General features: G+C 44.2%; 1 protein-coding gene across 2 annotated transcripts; it reads left to right on the top strand.

Moving 5' to 3' along the window:
• Positions 1 to 17209, top strand: LOC138604738 (period circadian protein homolog 2-like). 2 transcript variants are annotated; one of them, XM_069676719.1, is made up of 22 exons: positions 1 to 149; positions 3778 to 4348; positions 6803 to 6895; positions 7193 to 7347; positions 7575 to 7696; positions 7846 to 8047; positions 8972 to 9023; positions 9445 to 9587; positions 9711 to 9789; positions 9904 to 10010; positions 10122 to 10275; positions 10385 to 10493; positions 10584 to 10863; positions 11100 to 11253; positions 11350 to 11486; positions 11592 to 11780; positions 11910 to 12155; positions 12359 to 13554; positions 13666 to 13894; positions 14025 to 14262; positions 14403 to 14553; positions 14674 to 17209. In XM_069676719.1, exons 2-22 carry the CDS (start codon positions 3894 to 3896, stop codon positions 14827 to 14829), a joined length of 4647 nt encoding a protein of 1548 aa, XP_069532820.1. In that variant the 5' UTR covers positions 1 to 149; positions 3778 to 3893; the 3' UTR covers positions 14830 to 17209. The 2 variants fall into 2 exon arrangements, with proteins under 2 accessions (XP_069532820.1, XP_069532821.1); XM_069676720.1 differs by having other exon boundaries at positions 12362 to 13554.
• The last annotated feature ends 1576 nt before the right edge of the window (positions 17210 to 18785 follow it).

Genomic DNA, 18785 nt, shown 5'->3' on the forward strand with positions numbered 1-18785 from the left:
TCCATTGACTACTGTGTCAACCCGTCTGACTGCCGTCTCCCATTGAGGAATGCTCGATGTTTTAACCGAGTGTTTTATCCACCGAGCGACTTTCTTTTTACTTGACAACAAGGACCACAGAAGAGACGATTTTTTTGTCGGCAGTACAGGTTGGTTTGGATTTATTTTGTGCTTTGGTTGTAGCAAGAAAGAATAAGCGAGTGTAAAAAATAAGTTGCATAACTTAACCCCATCTGCGCATGCGCGAAAAATCTGATTGCTCTACTTTTTGTACTTTTATAAGAAAAAACGCCGGTTTGAGGTTTTCTGTTCACACGTAGGGAAGACAAAATGTCTGCTTTGATGAAATGGCCCCTTAGTGGCCGAGTGGCTGCCGTTTTGTGGCGGGTTTTGAACGATATCGTTACTTTTACATAACTGTGTCAGTGTACCGTGCAGTGGATTGCAGGTCAACGTGTGTGAGGATTTTGAATAGCAGGTCAATGGGAGTTAGATGGGGGAAGGGATGTTTGCTCCCTTTAAAAAACCTTTTTTATGGTATTTTCTATTATTGAACCTTTATATCTTTTAAAATAGTCAATATAGGAAATACAATAGTCAATGTTATATAATGATTTCCGTTAAAAAAAAAGATCTTAGTTTGTTTTCCATTTCAGATGTTAGGACTTAGAAAGCATAGACAACGTTGTATATCCCTTTTTCCTATAACATTTTGAAAATTGATTTATTTAAATACATTAAGTAGATGTATGTCAAATGTTATATGATGGGCGTTAATTAAAAGGAAATTGGTTACTTTTTAGTGAGTTTATATCTAAACTACCTTTCTAGGGCCTACTGTCCTCGCACACAGAAACCTGTTTGCGCCTGGCACACTGGCCTACCTGTGGCTTTAAGGCCGACATGATAATCACATTACAGTTCAGTATTTTGTCGATATTAATGCTACACCTTTATAATAAATAACCACAGGTACACATTGAGCTGTTTTTGACTCTTTATGGCAAATATGGGGCCATCATATGACATCATAGAAAGCAAGTGGGAGTCTACCTTTAACACAGAATAGTTATTCAATCTTGCAACATTGTTTTAGTTACTTTGCATAACATATCTCCTTCAAAATGTGTCATTCTGTGTGGTTTAATATAATTACAGTTTTACAGACATGTGTTGTCTCCTTTCCTGATTCATAAGGGAAATGGAATAACTTTAAAAAATAGAGCAGTAATGGCAGGTGTTGTGATGTAACTCACTTTTAATGAGGCATTTTAATGAAATACTGAAGTAGGAAAGTGGATGAAAATACTTATTGCTCTTAAATCTTATTCTCTACAGGTAACACTGACCTTATGTTTTGCCCTGTGATTAACCAGATTATGTAAAAGATGATCAAGGGTTTACATCCTTTTTATTAACATTATAAAGTCTAAGTCTGTTTTTATGCTCATGTAATTTCTGTCTCACATTTTATTGAAGAATCCTCTTCATCAGACTGTGGTTGGATACAAGTGAAAGCATGTGGTTTTATGAAACAGGGCTACCACTGCTTTGTGCTGCACTGAAGCCAAATCCATGTGACTGGAGCAGCGTTGTATAATGCCTGAGATCTGTGCTAGTGTGTTGGGGAGTATCAGCGCTCCGACTGAAACAGTGCTGAGCTGAAGGCAGAGGGAGTTCGGTTTCATTATGTCATTCTTCTCTTCGGTTTTGAGAGTTACATGTTTGCGTATTTGCGTCTTTGACACATTTGAAGATATGGGGAGAAAGCTGTAATTCAGTACTTGTGGGATCTTGCCTGCTTGTCTGTTAGGTGGAGAAAGCAGTCTCTGGTAAGCTCATATTCGTACTGCATGCTCTTTTAACCAGTGAATTATACAGGAAATGGCGAAGATATTCTGAAAATGAATGTGATCTAGGGTTTTCTTTGGTGCACCTGTTACATGCAAGTCAATATTTCAGCTGAGTTTTGGAGTTTAAAGTCCTGAATAGTTTCATAACAGCTCAAAATTGTTGTATGAAAAATTATGACAGAGCAGCAGAAGATAATATGGCTGTTTGAGAATTGTTTTATTGTGCTAAGCTGGTTTTGAAATGTATTGTTGGCTGTTAAAGGCTTTAATATCCTTCTGCATATTGTCAACTGAGTAATATCAACTAACTTGCTGGTTTAAACTTTAACTACCTAGTTTAATGCTTCTGTTTGAAGGTTGCGTAAGCTTAAACATGCTATACTCTTCAAGCTTTAGTCCTTTTCATCGTTGCAAATAGAAGTAATAGGCCAGAATTGTTTCCACTGGCATGTTTTCAACCTGCCATCATCCCTTACTTCCTCATTATTGGCTGACATCACTGCCTTCCCTGCTCTCCTCTGATTGGTTCTTTGCAGCAGCCAATAGAAAGTCCCCTCTAATCGCTTGGTTACCGCCTCAGTTATGCCTGGGAGTGGGTCACTTCCTAAGGTGACAGTGGCTGTGTGGGTGGGCGGAAAGTCTGCTAGGTTTTTGGAATTCTTCAAAAAAACGAAATCCTTCCTTTTAAAACTATGAGACGTTATGTAAAACGGCTTATGTAAAGAGTGAAGAATAAACGAGCAGCCGAATTTACACTCTTACATAAATGGCTGCACACTAATGTTGGATTGGATGGCCGGGAAACAATGAAATATTTGGAGTTCTGGCTGCGGTACCTGTTGCCAGCAGTTACTAATGTGGCTTAAATGGACATAAATAGCTCAAACTGCTGCTATTCTGCTGTGGAGGCTGAAGGAGGGGGAGGAGGAGGCTGAATGAAAACTGTTGCTCTTCTATTTAAGTGCATGATTATGAGTCCTCTTATTTAACACTGGTTTGCCACAAAAAGTCAAATTCAACTTGTATTTATGACAGTAACTTAACCATCCACAGTAGAGTTTAGAGATGACTTGTGTAATAACTGCATTTGATGTATTAGTACACTGTGAATGTAACATGACGTTCTTTTCTCACCTTTTGTTATTGTTTTGTAAATTGAGGGCACAGCGCTTTGTTACATAAGGCTGTGTTTATTTAATAATGACCATGGTCGGTGCATTAACAGGTCTGATTTATCATCTGTTAGAGTGAGCTCCACGGCCTTGGCATTAATGATAATGCTGTTGTTTGTGAGGGAGAGCGGGCTTCTCCCCAGAGAGACCTCCTACCTCTTTATTATTCGTTAATTTGTAAAAGGCCCGACAGGGAAGGGGCTTAAATAATGTTACAAGTGATTAATAAGTATTACGTTTTTCCTCCTCGGGAAGGTTGTGCCAGGTGAACATTTGTGTTCGTGTCCTTCTTCAGAGCTGTGTTTTCATCTCTTCTGACTCGCCTTTCATGTGAAAATGCTCTTTTGAAAAATTCAACCAGATCACACCGGTCTGGGGCTTAAGTCTGCCCGGAAAGGGCAAACAGCGGCCTATTTACTGTGCAGACCTTTTGAAGGATGGACTGCAGCTGTGTGTGTGTATGTGTGTGTGTGTGTGCGTGTGTGTGTGGCTGACTGCACAACAACAACAAGATCATTTTATCTGTGCTGCCCTTTTCTCACTGACTTGAAAAAAAATGCTGCGACCCAGGCCTGCACAGGCTGATCAGATCAAAGTGTACAGCTGTATTTTAATGCTTGGCTGCATCTAATCCCCATTGATTTCTTCTTATTTTAGGGATTTCTTTGCTATTGATCTACTATCAATAGAAGTGCACTGTACTGAAATGGTTTGTCTGAGTACCTGTGCTTTTTTTCCCCCCCTCCTTTTAGACTGCACCCCCACTCAAGAGGAATCAACTCCTTTTACGTCTCAGTGCTATGCTCTTCATGGCAGTGCCATGTGGAAGGTAACTTAAGCTCCAGTATTTCGCCCCTTGGCTCGTCCCATGTCTGAGGACAGCGATCCCAAGCACTATCTGTACTCAACCCTGGAGGGGCGCGAAAGGAACCGGGAAAGGGTCGGCTTCCAGGCGGAGGAAGAAGATCGCTCTGTCTGCAGTTCCATCAGCCAACTTCACCGCATGGCCAGCAGTTACAGCGAGGGTTGTGGCAGGCAGGATGGGGTCGAACTGGACGCGGAGTTGGGAATGGCCTCCGAGGGGAGCGACAGCAGCCACGAGCACCCGGCCTCACCGGGCTCCCCGCACGAGGACAGGAAGCGTCCGCGCGCGCCCTTACACGAGGACGTAGAGATGGGCGGCAGCGGCTCGAGCGGGAGCGGGACAGAATCCCATGGTAACGAGTCGCATGGAAATGAGTCCCATGGCAATGAATCTGTGGGCAGCTCCAACGGCAATGGCAAGGACTCTGCTCTTATGGAGTCTTCAGGGAGCAACAAGAGGTGAGACACATCAAACGCACTGAATCATTTTGAATTACGCTTTTTTCCCCCAACACAGCGGGGGAGCGGACCATCTAGGTCACGGAAGTGAGGTTCATTAAATGTAATAGAAGGGCCGTTTTCTCCTGTGTGAGTCATTGTTGGTGTGAATCAGTCTAACAAGTGTATCAAACAGTGGGAGGTATTCTGCTCCTATTTATGAGACAGACTAAAAGAAGATCTGGGGTTACGATTCATTATATTACAATACAGCATTGTGATAATGAAAAGAAGGCCACAAATTTCCCCCCCAATATGACTCTGCCTGTAAACTAGGCGTGGTAAATGTGTTTTTAATGAACCAAAATGGAACCAAGCATCTTTGCATGAAATCGATTAATTTAAAATCGATAAGGTTTTTAATGACAATCAAAATACTCACGTTTGTTGAAAGTTTCTTTCTTCTCCATCATCAATGGAAATCATGGAAACACCTTAAATAACAGGCAATCCAGTTAAATGTTACGTCTAACTTCTGGCTCAAGTTTTTGTAAATATTAAGCAGCTCACCACAATGCCGAGCATAAATTAAAGCCCTTTAAATAGAGGCTGTATTACATCGTAGCTTTACTTTTATACATATTTGTAGTTTGTGAAATACTACTCAAACGTCGCCAGAGCTGTCCTGTGTGGACCTTACTGCACACCACTGAGCCAGTGATTGACTTTCTCATTGGCGGCTGATGTTACACACAGAAAACGTGCTGACAGAATGAGTTCAAACACACACCTGAGGAACTTGACACACTTGCGACCCATTAGGAGACACAGAAGTAGGATGTCGGCCACTGGCTTCAGTTTGACGGCTACAAAGAAAAGCAGCTGCTAAATATCTTCTTCTGTGGTTATTATATTGAATTATTTGTAGTTAACCTCATTTCTCTTTCAAGAGGCTTGCTCCCAATGTCGCCTTTCTTGCTCCGTAGCTCGTCTTTTTGGATAAACCTCTTCTAAAAAGATGGTTGTTCATGTGTGGCTGCTTTTCATGCTGCTAATATGGAGAGACAAAAAGCAGAGGGTAATGTAATGTAGTTTATCACATGAGGGACATCAGTAAAAAAAAGAAAAGCACTAGCAGTAATAACTCTTACTTGTGCATCAGTGCGTCACTCTGTGTACAAGGGAAAAACCGGAGGGCAACAAAAGGCACTAATGCTGGTAAAGTCAGCTGTCAGCCTGCCAGCTGCCCGGTCGTCATCAGAAACTGTCATTGCGTCAGATGAAGCCTCGGGTCACGTCATAAGAGTGTCCTTGATTTCTTCTCCTTGCGTATCCCTCTCGAGGTTAAAGTGGTTAAGAAATACAAGAAAAGAGTGAAGACATTGTGGAGGCGTTAAACGGGCTTTGCCTGTATCTCACATTCCTCACCTCTTGTTCTCCTAAGCTCTCTGATTTAACACACATGCTCTGCTTGTCTTGGTACTTAGACTTAAGTTCAGAATTTTGAACTTGTGAGTTATAATCTGGTATTGTATTCCTCTGTGACCTTGAGCTAATCACGTCATATATAGATATAGTCTGGCTCGATAAATCAATGTGCTCCAGCCACTGCGATAAGCCTCCCAGTAGCTGAGGCTTGTGTTTTGCTTCCCTTCACATAGCCTTGTTTCCTTCTGCAAGATTGATTTGACCCGATTTGTGTCCTTTTTTGCCTCATTGCATCATCATCTGTCTGATTAATGTGTGGTTTATTATTCCCATTAGAGATAAAATATAATCTAAATCAATGTGGGGGAAAAAGTAGGGTAATATTTGTCTTATTAATGTGGTGAGTTCGACATTTGACACCATGATCTATACTGAACGGGGAAAAACATTCCCTAGAAACACTTAACAATGTTGTAGTACATGATAACCTCACATCCACTTTACATTAAAAAACACAGGATACTTTTATTTCTAAAATACTTCTTACAGTGGTAATCTCGGTGATTTATTTAAATGTGAATCTGCAAGATAATAAAAAAACGAGTCCTTATTTGAATTTATCTTTTTAAGTTGAGGATTTGGGCCTTTAAGAAAGGCTCTTGCGTACCACCAGTGGTTCAGGTACCACAGCTTGGGAACCACTATTCTATAGTTTATAGGCATAATTAGAGAAAAGGGTAGTTTACATGTCGCGGTGCACCAGCTTGTCTTTGTGGTGAACTGTCTGTGCCTTTTTATTTTTTAAATCCAGAGAAGGAAATATTTGCCCCTCCTCTCCTGTGTGCACCTGCAAGCTGCTGTCCTTGTTTGTATAGACTTACAGGGGGGGCAGATGGTATGTGTGTAGCAGGAACACATTTAGGGCCTTGATTTTAACGTGTTTAGTCTTACCTTCTGTTTTGGCGCTTTAACTGTGCTTTCACAATGTTCTGTTTTTTGTTCTCTCTGTTCATCTTCAGTAACACAACATGTTGTTTATGGTTACAGCTCAAACTCTCACAGCCCCTCACCGCCAAGCAGCTCCAACGCCTTCAGTCTGCTGAGCTCGGAGCAGGACAACCCGTCAACCAGCGGCTGCAGGTTGGTTCACTTGTGATATCTTTATTTTTCAAAATTTGCTTTGAATCGAGATGCCTGCATTCAATTTCATAAGACAGTAGAAGACTTATTTAATTCTCCTTAGATGTGAAATGAATTGTCAGTTTTTACTTGCATGCAAAGATCTCAAAGTTCGACCAGGGGGGGAGATGTAATGGTTAGCTACCCCCTCCTGTTCTGCTCTCCATACTGGAAAGCCATGCTTCTCAGGAGTGCGAAAGCAATGGTGAGACCTTGTCATTTTGACACACGTGTATCTGTCTCATGTTCACCCTGCAGCAGCGAACAGTCAGCCAAAGCTAAGACACAGAAGGAGGTCTTCAAGACCCTAAAGGAGCTCAAGATGCACTTACCGTCGGAAAAGAGGAACAAGGGCAAGTCCAGCACCGTCAACACGCTCAAGTATGCGCTGCGATGCGTCAAACAGGTGAAAGGTAAGACACGCTTTGATTGGCACTTTTTTTCACGCATGTACTCAAGTCATGTTGGTAAAGGGTGTCAGAGATTATTAAGTTTTTTAGGTGATTAATGAAATGTAGAATGTAGGCTGATCCGACGCGTACATTCTGATTTTTCTGATATGCATGATGCAAAGACAACAGACCTTCTCCTTTTGTGTGAAATGATGTGTGCATTGATTCATCTTCTTGTTGTTTTGCAGCCAATGAGGAATACTACCAGATGCTGATGATTAATGACAGTCAGCCACCAGGGTTTGATGTGTCCTCCTACACCATCGAGGAAATCAACAGCATCACGTCTGAGTACACCCTAAAAAACACTGTAAGTACCTCCGATTCACACCTTCGATAAAGAAGGAAGAACACATTAATTAGATTGTTAACACCAGTTTAATTGTAGGAATTGTTTGAGTTGGTAAAGACGTGTTAAAGAACTTGTTTTAAGGGAATTTTTTTGTCTTGAATGGGCAGGATATTTTTGCTGTAGCCGTCTCGCTCATCACGGGGAAGATCGTTTACATCTCGGACCAGGCGGCGTCCATCTTGAACTGCAAGCGGGAAGTGTTCAAAAACGCCAAGTTTGTGGAGTTCCTGACGCCGCAGGACGTCAGCGTGTTCTACAGCTTCACCACGCCCTACCGCCTGCCCTCATGGAGCATGTGCACCGGCGCAGGTACCACCTCTCTTCCTCCTGAATAATTCACATTTTTACAATTTTGTCCTGATGAAATAAACTGACACGCGACCGACATGATCCACGTCGCCCCCACAAAGGGCACGTGGGGAAGCCACATGAAACACGGCCTGGACCATCTGCACACACAAGCGTCAGTTTCCTACACATGACCCGCCCCCACACACACATGCTCATACACACATAGCACGTATTCCATTAACATATTCAATCGCACATTAGCAAACATACGCCTACTCACATACACCTGCCACATATTTGCAGAGGACATAATCATACATTGGTGCAGCCATGAGTTACAGGTTTATCAGTTACACCTGAATACATTAATGCAAACACCTGCAGAGGCCCTGCAACAAATCCAGGCTATGCTCAGATTTGGAGACATGAGGGGTGTTTTATGGGACCGCATTATAATGATGGATGTGTTTAATATTCTGTCTCGATTAACTAATCCAACCTTTAGAGATGTACAGCAAATTATGTAACCGGTTTCTTCGAGCTGGTTGTGGCCTTTTACTCGTCCTACAAGGCTAACCCAATGCCAGTGCACTTTACTGCGGTTGATTCTGCAGGCTCAACAGCTTGTGGTCATTTGCTTTGGGAGCTGTTATCAGCCCAGCAGTGTGGACGTGGCAGAGATTACTGAGTAAATGAGGCTGCTTAAGTCAACACTGAACAGCTGCATTTTATATTAAACTTTTGACTACAATGAGGCTTCAAACTTGACTTGCATAATTATAGAAAACTCTCACATGGCCTTTCTTGTTTTTTTTACCTCTTCCTTTCTGGAAGAAAGACTCCTGTTGCATATGGGTGACTAACAGATGTGTGCTTTGGAAGTAATCAATGTCATGCATTTGGCGATATATTCATCCCACCTTCTCCCTGTCTCTAATTCAGAGTCGTCTCCCACGGAGTGCATGCAGGAGAAATCCTTCTTTTGCCGCATCAGGTGAGTGACAGTGGCCGGCGGCTTCTCTGATCCATAGTTTCCTGCTCAAACAAGCTCTGAGTCAGCACAGGGTTAGCGAGCAAGGGGGAGGAGGAGGACTGAGAGGAGGGAGGAAGTCAGCGGCTGTGAGCTCTGCAGCTATAGAGCAGTCTAGTGGTCAGAAGGGGCATTGCAGCTACAGATTAAGATCATTCCTTAATATCCGGTTTCAGTTATGAAACTCCTTGCAGGCAGTCTTTTCAGTCTGGTGAACTTAACCACTTGTTTTACATGATGTCTACAACAGACACATCTGTCGATTCTTATACAAAAAGCTCAGTTTCAGACACTCTCAAATATATTTTAAGGCACCTTTAGGTAGTAGTCCAATGCAATTAAACAGTGTAATAATACTATTTGTGTGTCTGTGTGTGTGCTGTAGTGGTGGAAAGGAGCATGAAGGGGATCTTCAGTACTATCCTTTCCGTATGACTCCTTACCTGATGAAAGTCCAGGACGCCGAGCTGGCTGAGGAACAGTTCTGCTGCCTCCTGCTGGCAGAGAGGGTGCACTCTGGATACGAAGGTGAGGACTGCACCCATATTTTACAACAATGCCTCAGCTAATCATATCAGGCTCAAACTATTGGCTTGTGTATAAAAAGTAAAATAAATAAAGCATTTTAATTTTCTTCTTTTCCCTCACCAGCACCCAGAATTCCTTCTGACAAGCGTATCTTCACCACCACACACACGCCTAACTGTGTATTCCAGGATGTGGATGAGAGGTGAGTGCATCTGTGCGGTTTGCTGCTCTGCTGAACAAAGCGCAGGTTGAATTCATGGCCAAGAAAACTGATCAAAAGTGGAGGATTTTTAAAACACTGTCGTTTCTCCATCAGGGCTGTTCCTCTGCTGGGTTACCTCCCTCAGGACCTGATCGGGACCCCTGTGCTGCTCAACCTGCACCCGAGCGACCGACCATTGATGCTCGCTGTGCATCGCAAAAGTAAGAACAACTTTTATGTGCTTGTTTACTGACGCGTTTTACAGATTTTTGCATTGCATCCTATATGTTGCACAGCTGTTCCTGACACTCTCTCCCATCCGTTGCCTACAGTTCTGCAGTATGCTGGTCAGCCGTTCGATCACTCCTCGATTCGCTTCTGTGCAAGAAACGGCGAGTACATCACCATCGACACCAGCTGGTCCAGCTTCGTCAACCCCTGGAGCCGCAAGGTCTCCTTTGTCATCGGCAGGCACAAAGTCCGCATGTGAGTATCCGAACCTGTTGTCTTAGTTCACGTCTCTTTGTCTACACAGTATTTCTTTCACTATGTGTCACTTTGAACATGCAAGATGATGACAGTTTGTGTTTTTCAGGGGTCCTGTGAATGAAGATGTTTTTGCAGCACCGGCTTTCCATGGAGGGAAGATCATGGACTCGGACATCCAGGAAATTAGTGAACAGATCCACAGGCTGCTACTCCAAGTACGTACACACACATTTAAGCAGTCCCCCACTCAAATACTCATTGTTCACTGGTTTTTCAGTACAAGTAACAACCTTTTCTCCGCGCAGCCGGTCCACAACATGGGCTCCAGTGGTTACGGTAGCCATGGCAGCAATGGTTCCCATGAGCAGCTGGTGAGCATCAGTTCATCCAGCGAGAGCAACGGCAACGTCACAGCGAGGAAGACAGCGGAGGAGACGGGCAAGGCCAAGCCTCCGAGGACGTTCCAGGAGATCTGTAAAGGTGTCCACATGCTGAAGAACCAGGACTCCCAGGTCTGCCTGCGCTCGCCTTCCTCTTCGCCCTTACCGTCGCCATCCAAGCCCGAGCAGAAGAAATGCGCTGACAGTGAGTTCAGTTTGATCTGTGGCTTTGACTTTGAGTTCATGACGAGCAGACTGTGGGCAGCAAAGAAACTCAATTTAAACTTAATGGTTGGATACACACCTGTAAGTTCAAAAAATCACATGCATCTAGCAGTTCACATTTATACAAAAAGTGTTTATTTTAAAGAGACAGCAAACATTTGAGTTCAGTTCTATCTGCCTTGCTATGCAAGTTTCTAATATTCTCATCCCTTGCAGTTGCAGCTCAGAAGAGTCCAGCGATGCGCCTGAAGGACTCAGTGCTCCCTCTGCAAGTCAGGGACAGTACTGTCGCCGCCATGGACGACTTCCCCTGCAAAGACCAGACTGTCCACTCGTACCAGCAGATCAGCTGCCTCGACAGCGTCATTAGGTGAGGCTAGTGTTTGTGTTCATGGGGGGCGTGACGGTTAAAAGGTCACATGTGTGAAGCGTGAACTCTGTGATTAAACCAGTTTCTGTTCCTCAGGTACCTGGAGAGTTGTAACATCCCCATCACAGTGAAGAGGAAGTACCAGTTCTCCTCCAACGCCACCTCGTCCAACTCAGACGATGACAAGAAGGGCTTAGATGATAGCATGCAAGTGCCTCAGGACACAAACCAAGGTATGTACACATCATCATGCTTGTTGCATCTTCAATTTTGCTTAGAAGCATCCCTTCTGTTGTACAAGTTTGGAGCTTACCAAGGATTTCTCTATTCCAATCCAGACACTATGATGCTAGACGGCCAGCCAGGTCTGTCGAACATGAAAGCACCTAAGAAGCCCGTGGTGGGTGGCCCCCTGGCACCCCTCACCCTGCCCAGCAAGGCTGAGAGCGTGGTGTCCATCCCATCACAGTGCAGCTACAGCAGCACCATCGTCCATGTGGGAGACAAGAAGCCTCAGCCAGAGTCCGGTGAGCGTCTGTTTTTTAAAAGCAGTAATACTGAACATACCTGCGCTAAAGCATATGGTGTGTATTTGTGCGACTGTTTTATAATACGCTCTGTCTGACTGATCTGTATGGCTCCGTTTCCTTCCACAGAGATTATTGAGGACGTGACAGAGAGCCCTGCACCCCCACCTCTGCCTGTCAGTGTTGTGTCCCCGCCCAGCCAGGAGAAGGAGGCCTACAAGCGGCTGGGACTGACCAAACAGGTGCTGGCTGCACACACCCAGAAAGAAGAGCAAGCCTTCCTCAACCGCCTCCGAGAGGTCCACAATGCCAGGACTTTCCAGAAAGACTGTTCCACATATCTGCACAAACAGAGGGGTCCGGCCAACGCTGCAGGTAAACATGGTTTAGCAACTACAATGGCTCTCATCCTTTATTTGCTTTTGCTTTGATTTATGAATTTTCCTCCGTCTTTTAGGAACAAATGTTTGAATTTTTAAGTGTGAAATTGCAGCTTTTTCGCTTGCTACACAAAATAAATGCTAATTTTGCAGTCACTTCTGAAACTAACCGTCTGACTTCTCTATGTTCCATGTAAGAAGCATCTGGACCACGAGGTACAGCCAAACAGGGCTCCACTAGGCCCGAGACCGCTGCCAAGAAGGGCAATCGCAACAGGAAGTCCAAGAAGCCACGGATGAAGCATCCTGATTCTTCAGACAGCGCTATATCAAACCGCAAACCCCGGCCGCCCCTGCAGGGTCTCAACCAAACGTCATGGTCTCCATCCGAAGCCTCCCAGTCAGCTTTTAACGTCTCCTACCCAGCCATGGTGCCTGCCTACCCGCTTTACCCTCCAGCACCCGCAGCCCCGGCTCAGGCCCCCCGCCCTGACCCCTCCCTTTCCGCAGGATTTGGAGAGGGGCAGAGCACCCAAGCCCCTCCTACTGCCACGCCATATGCTGCACCCATTGTCACACCTGTGGTGGCTCTGGTGTTACCAAATTACCTCTTCCCACAGATAGGACCGATAGGACAGATAGGGCAGCTGGGGGCTGCTCCTAGAGCAACATTTTTCCCCGAGCAGACACAGACACAACATGCATACACAACTCAGCAGCCCTTTCAGCCCGCGCAGCCGGCCTACACCATGCAGACACAAACACCTTTCACCAGCCAACAGCCGTTCCCCGTGCAGACTGCTTTTACCCCCCAGCAGCCATTTCAAACAGCCCAGACCCCCTTCCCTACCCAGCAGCCATTTCAAACGGCCCAGACCCCCTTCCCTACCCAGCAGCCATTTCAAACGGCCCAGACCCCCTTCCCTACCCAGCAGCCCTTCCAGGCCCCTCAGACTGCTTACACCACCCAGCAGCCTTTCCAGGCCTCTCAGCCTCCCTACACTACCCAGCAGCCCTTTGCTGCACAGCCTTCTTTCCCAGTGCAGACTCAGTTTGTGACTCAAGCCCCGTATCCAGCTCAGCCCTTCCCTTACAGCCTAGCTGCTGAGCCCCCCAAAGCACTGGCTGTGGAGCCCCGAGAGGGGGCGGCATCACGCTCCTCCACCCCGGCCTCTGGAGCGAGGGAGCCCGCCACATCACCGCCGCTGTTTGAGTCGCGATGCAGCTCGCCACTGCAGCTCAACCTGCTCAGCATGGAGGAGGGACAGCGCTCAGTGGAGCGACAGGACAACTCGGCGCCCCCTGCTGGAGTTCATTGCATCTGTTCAGCAGCCGCGTCAGGAGCAGCTGGGGAGAAAATAGGAGGCACAGCCAAGACCGAAAGCCACCAACAGGTGAGAGACACAATGCACCGATTGACACCACTGGTTTGAAATGAAGCCTGTTACAGTGTGTGACTGATGGGTGAGGCTTTATCACTGATGGTTTGCTATCTTGTCTTTCAGGTGGATTCTCCAGCAGACGGGGCGCACAGCGACGGTAACTCGTCATCCTGCGACTTGCTGGACATCCTGCTGCAGGAGCAAGAGGACTCCCACTCTGGCACCGGATCAGCCACCTCTGGCTCCATGGGCTCAGGATCTGGCTCCGGCTCTGGCTCAGGCTCAGGCTCGGGCTCTGGATCGGGCTCAGGCTGTGGTACATCAGCTAGTGGAGCTTTTGGCAGCAGAACAGGTCAGTAGAGGAACACCTGAGCTTAACAAGAGCTTTGCTTCCTGAGTACACTTAACTTCTAATTATGCTACTTCATGGTATTACTAGTTTCTGATTAGTTGTCTTCCTGTTTCTCTAAAACTGTGTACAGGGAGCAGCAACACCAGCAAATACTTTGGCAGCATCGACTCCCTGGAACACGATCACAAGGCCAAGGCCAAAACGAAGATGAGAGGCGAAGGGGGCTCCAACGGGGGCCAGTCCCAGGCCAAGGTCTCGACCCTAGGGGATGGAGATCATCTAATCAAATATGTTCTTCAGGAGCCCCTCTGGCTGCTGATGGCCAATGCTGATGACAAGGTCATGATGACCTATCAAATGCCATCCAAGTGAGTCATTGACATGGATTACAATTCATTTAAAACCAATGCAAAAGTTACTTATTCTTCTTGTTTCCACACACACGTTATCAAAATGTGTGTAAGTCTTGCCGGTGAACTGTAATGTGTGTGTGTTTCCTGACCCACAGGGACATTCAGAGGGTTCTGCGAGAAGACAAGGAGAGGCTGAGGCAGATGCAGAAGAGCCAGCCTCACTTCACCTCAGACCAGCGGCGAGAGCTCGTGGAGGAGCACCCCTGGATGAGGAGGGGAGGTCTACCAGGTGCCATCAATGTCAAGGTATGGACCAAACGCTTGTTGTTTATCTCAAAGCTTAGTTTACAGTAACATATTAAGGTTGCTTTTTTTTAAAGACATGTCTAGATATATTTAACATTTCCTTTGTGTGTGTGTGTTTAGGAGTGTGTATACTGTGAGGACGCAGCGGCGGATCCCATCGAGGAGGACCTGCCAGACATGGACATGGGCGACCTCGGCGAGGAGCTGAGGCGAGAGGAGCAGAACGCCCAGAGCCAATCAGAGGCGTCTCAGCCTCAACAGGACACTGGCTCCTGAACACACACTCACAGCCAGCACTGGGACACTCTCAACCAGCCATGAACCCTCATGACGCACACACACACAAACACACACGCACATTGTGGATGTGAGACAAACAGCTGTGTGCCTGACCATCCTCGCAAACACACAAATACACACACAACATGAACTCTATCAGAACTCTGTGTTGCCGTTGTGGTGAATATGAGGATGCGTGTCGCTCGTGTGTTCATGTGTGTGTTGTGCAGAGGACTGCTGCTGGAATGCAGCTCGTCATGGGGGGGCAGGGAGGCTTTACATAGGACTTTAGCCAGCTCACGTAAACACAGCCCGTGTGGTTGGTGACCTTTGGCCTCCCAGATATATTTTTATGTAATTGTTCCTCATCGTCTTTGTCAGAGATTTACAAAAAGTTAATTTAACAAAAGAATTTTGTTAAAACAAAAATGTAACCAGCAGCCCAGCTGTTTAAATCCTCTGCCACCAGACATTATGTTTGTCTTTACTTGTTATGCCACATGGTCCCAGTCGGACCCCAGGATTCCCTTTGTTTACCTGTTAGGAACTATGTAGAACAGTCGAGGTGCTCATTGGATGATACAGTCCGGGGCAAAGGTCACAGGCTCGCACTTTTGTATTACGGATGAGTTTTTATCCAGGGACTGTATGTGGAACATCAGCAGTGGTAGCAGTGACAATCTGATACATAGAGCAAGGTGTTCATAACTTAATATCGTATTTATTTTCTACCAAATGTATCTAGAGTAGATGTATTTAAGTTTAAGCCAAATCCACCAGCTGAAAGACTTACACAGGTAAACACAGATGATTTACGTTTGGATCTAGCTCGTCAGAAAATTGATACATGAAAAACAGAGGGTTGTTAATAACCTTCGGCTTCAGATGAGCTTAAAGCTCATTTATGTCAAAACTAAGACAATTTATATCTTTAAAAGAATATATTTTTAAAGAGAAAGTTGCAAAGTATTGCAAAAATTGGCAATTTTTCAGTCAATATGGTGCAGCACTACTACAAAGTGTCAGTTTAAGACCAAATCAATGCTGTTTTATGGATTTATACATGATGCGAAATTATATCGTTTCCATTTGCACCCTTTCTGAGACTTTCCAATTTCCTCTCGCTTTCTATTTTTCTGGATTACAGAATACAAACACACTTCTTGACCTGCTTTTAGGAAGTTTTTTTAAACAATACTGGGATATTTCACGACCAAAGGGACTAAATTAACAGTCTCTACTGGTGTGTGCACAGATCGCTGAGTATTTTACAAGCTGTTGGTCAAGGCGTTGAGAGGTCTATGAAATAAAGTGGGAAAACAGCATTACAATTGTAGCAAACAAGGGGACCATGTTGCCTCAGTGACCTTGTTTTGTACCCTGGGTAACATAGGAAATGTTGACATGCATGCATGGGCGAGCCCTCCGTCATCTTACATGAAGTATTAAGGAAACTGCGGTCCACATTGGCTCCATGTAGGCGAGTCCAGATTAACAGTACAAGAACTGGGAACAACTCTGGTGCTACGGCAGAGACACTGCCGGGGCAGGGTTTGTGAATGTAACACAGACTGGACCAAGTCTATCGCTGGCTTAGTTTGTCTTCATGATTTTCTTTTTTTTTTTTTTATTTCTCGTCCACTTGTCTGAATTTTTTTTATTATTGTTCTATTTTTCTATGTTTTTTTTCTCTTGTGTGTTTTACTTTGTTTGTTTGACAAAGGTAAACGTTTATGAGTGTCATGGGGGACAGACCCTACCTCTAATAAATCCCAGGTCATGTTAATAGCAGAACATAGCACGTGTATGAATGTGGGCAAAGCGCAATGAACAGTGGTCAGATACTTTAAGTGATTCCGGTGAGTGACGGGCTTGTGCAGAGAGTCTGTGGACTCCAGTCTGCACAGAGAGGACGAGCGCCTGTCACCACCCTCAACAACTGCAGTCTGTCTTATGTCTCTTTTCTGTGCAAAATATCTTGAGGGGCGACCTCCAACACTCACCTGTGTATAACCCACACCAATGCAAGAATGTAGTTTTATTAATTTGCAAACTGAAATGCTGAAATGTTCAGTTCTGAATGCAGAGCGAAAGCCAGAGAATGATGCTGCACTAGTTTCTAAGCCGTGCCTTTTTCATAAGGCCTCACAGAGAGGGAACCCGTTATAGTGGAGACACACTGGTGGGCTGTTGGAAGCACCCTGATCTGTAAACGCGTACACATGGTACTGGCACATGATGCTGTGTATGGGCGTGTAAATTTGTTTCATTGCCACTGTATGAGTCTGTGCTATATTAAACTAGCACAGTTATGTGCATTTTTGTAGGTAATGAGATGTGCTGTTTGAGACATGGAGACAATGTTGTAATAAAACTACAGAAATATAACAACGTGTGACTCGTGATTACTTTATTATTTTGCTTATTGTTCAATATATGAAGGTCATATATGGGTGCAAAAAAGAAAACACGAAGGAGAAATGTATAGAAATATATGAAGAACCTCAGGGTCTTCTCAGCATCCTTACACACATCTTTATTGTATAGGTGGAATAATACCATTCTTTTGAAACCAAGGTTAAGGGATATGAACCGCACATTGAAAAGTTTATGACACAACAGGGGTTGCATTTTGTGGATCTTTGTAGTGGATAAATAGGGATGTGAACAGTTATTTACATGATAGAGTTATCTATTACTTTCTTAACTTATCAATGACTTTTTAAAATGTTAGCATAGCGTAATATGACAATGATACAATTTAATTTAGTAGACGCTTTTTTCCAAAGCAAAAGTAACACCTAGAAAAACTACAAATTTGTATATAAAATGCAAACCTGGAAGATTAAAAAAGTAAAATATTTTTCTTAAAAAAACAACAAAAAATATGTTGATAATGAAAAATAGAAACCAAATTGTTTCAATTTTTCTTTCAATAAACTAAATTATCACATGTTGGTCATGATTCAAGATGTTTATTGTCACTCCGGTTATACAAGTACAATGGTGTGAAATTCTAATGCTGGGAGGCTCCATTAGAAAGGGTTAATATTTAATATAAGAGACATAAAACTGAATAAAATGTAACAAAAAAAACAAGGAAGCAGTAATTAAACAATAAAATTAAAATAAGGATGTGGCGTTAAACTTAATGCTTGCTATATAAAAACAGAAAACTTATCTGACATCGTTAAGCACTAAGTTACTTAAAATAACCTAAAAACTAAACATAAAAAACCTAAAAATAATTTAAACTAACGCTAACAAGCGGAGCTCCCTGCTGGTCGCCAGCTTCCGACGGCGCCTGCCCTTCTTCAGGGTCATGGAAGTTACATGAAGCTGGCCTTCCAACCTGTGAGGCCTGCTGCTGTGGCTTAGCTATAGCAGATGCAATGTGGATATAATGCCTGATTAAGCACCCTAATGATGGGTCAAAGCATAATTCAACATCTTTTGGCTTCCAGAGCAATGCTCACACAACTTTTGGCACACGTCAACATGTGCATGTATACATTAATGCAGTGGAATCATTCCATCATGGAAGGCTCTTTGTACATTACATTATCGAAGGCTGCTAGAAAAACATCAGCTTATGGCACAGAGCGCTTCTATGGAAAAACATTATTTTTCTTGAATGCCATCACTGGAATGCATACATTACATTAGTACAATTCTTTCAAATTGGATGTGGGTTATATTATTTATTTTAGACTTGACAAAAGCTCTCCAGAATCACAGAAGACCATTTTCACAGACCTTTTTGTACTCCCATGAAGTAAACAAATCAAATATTGGCGGACAGTTGACATTTTCTTGCACATTTTAGATAAGAAGTCAAACTAAACTGCTGCATAAACCAGTGTATTGTGTTTTGCATGCAGCGCATATTCGCTGCTGCCCATTAGAAGTGATTGTTCCATCACAGACAGTTGAGCAGCACCCGAGGTCTGCAG

Source organism: Semicossyphus pulcher, unplaced genomic scaffold (genome assembly GCF_022749685.1).
Source record: "Semicossyphus pulcher isolate SPU_LCO1_2020_fin unplaced genomic scaffold, fSemPul1.0.p SCAF_26, whole genome shotgun sequence".
NCBI classification, from domain to species: domain Eukaryota; kingdom Metazoa; phylum Chordata; class Actinopteri; order Labriformes; family Labridae; genus Semicossyphus; species Semicossyphus pulcher.

Coding starts and splice junctions, on each gene's coding strand:
- LOC138604738 (XM_069676719.1), top strand. CDS start 3,894: ATGTCTGAGGACAGCGATCCCAAGCACTATCTGTACTCAACCCTGGAG. Junction 11,254..11,349: donor TGCCTCGACAGCGTCATTAG/GTGAGGCTAGTG, acceptor TCTGTTCCTCAG/GTACCTGGAGAGTTGTAACA. Junction 11,781..11,909: donor GAAGCCTCAGCCAGAGTCCG/GTGAGCGTCTGT, acceptor TTCCTTCCACAG/AGATTATTGAGGACGTGACA.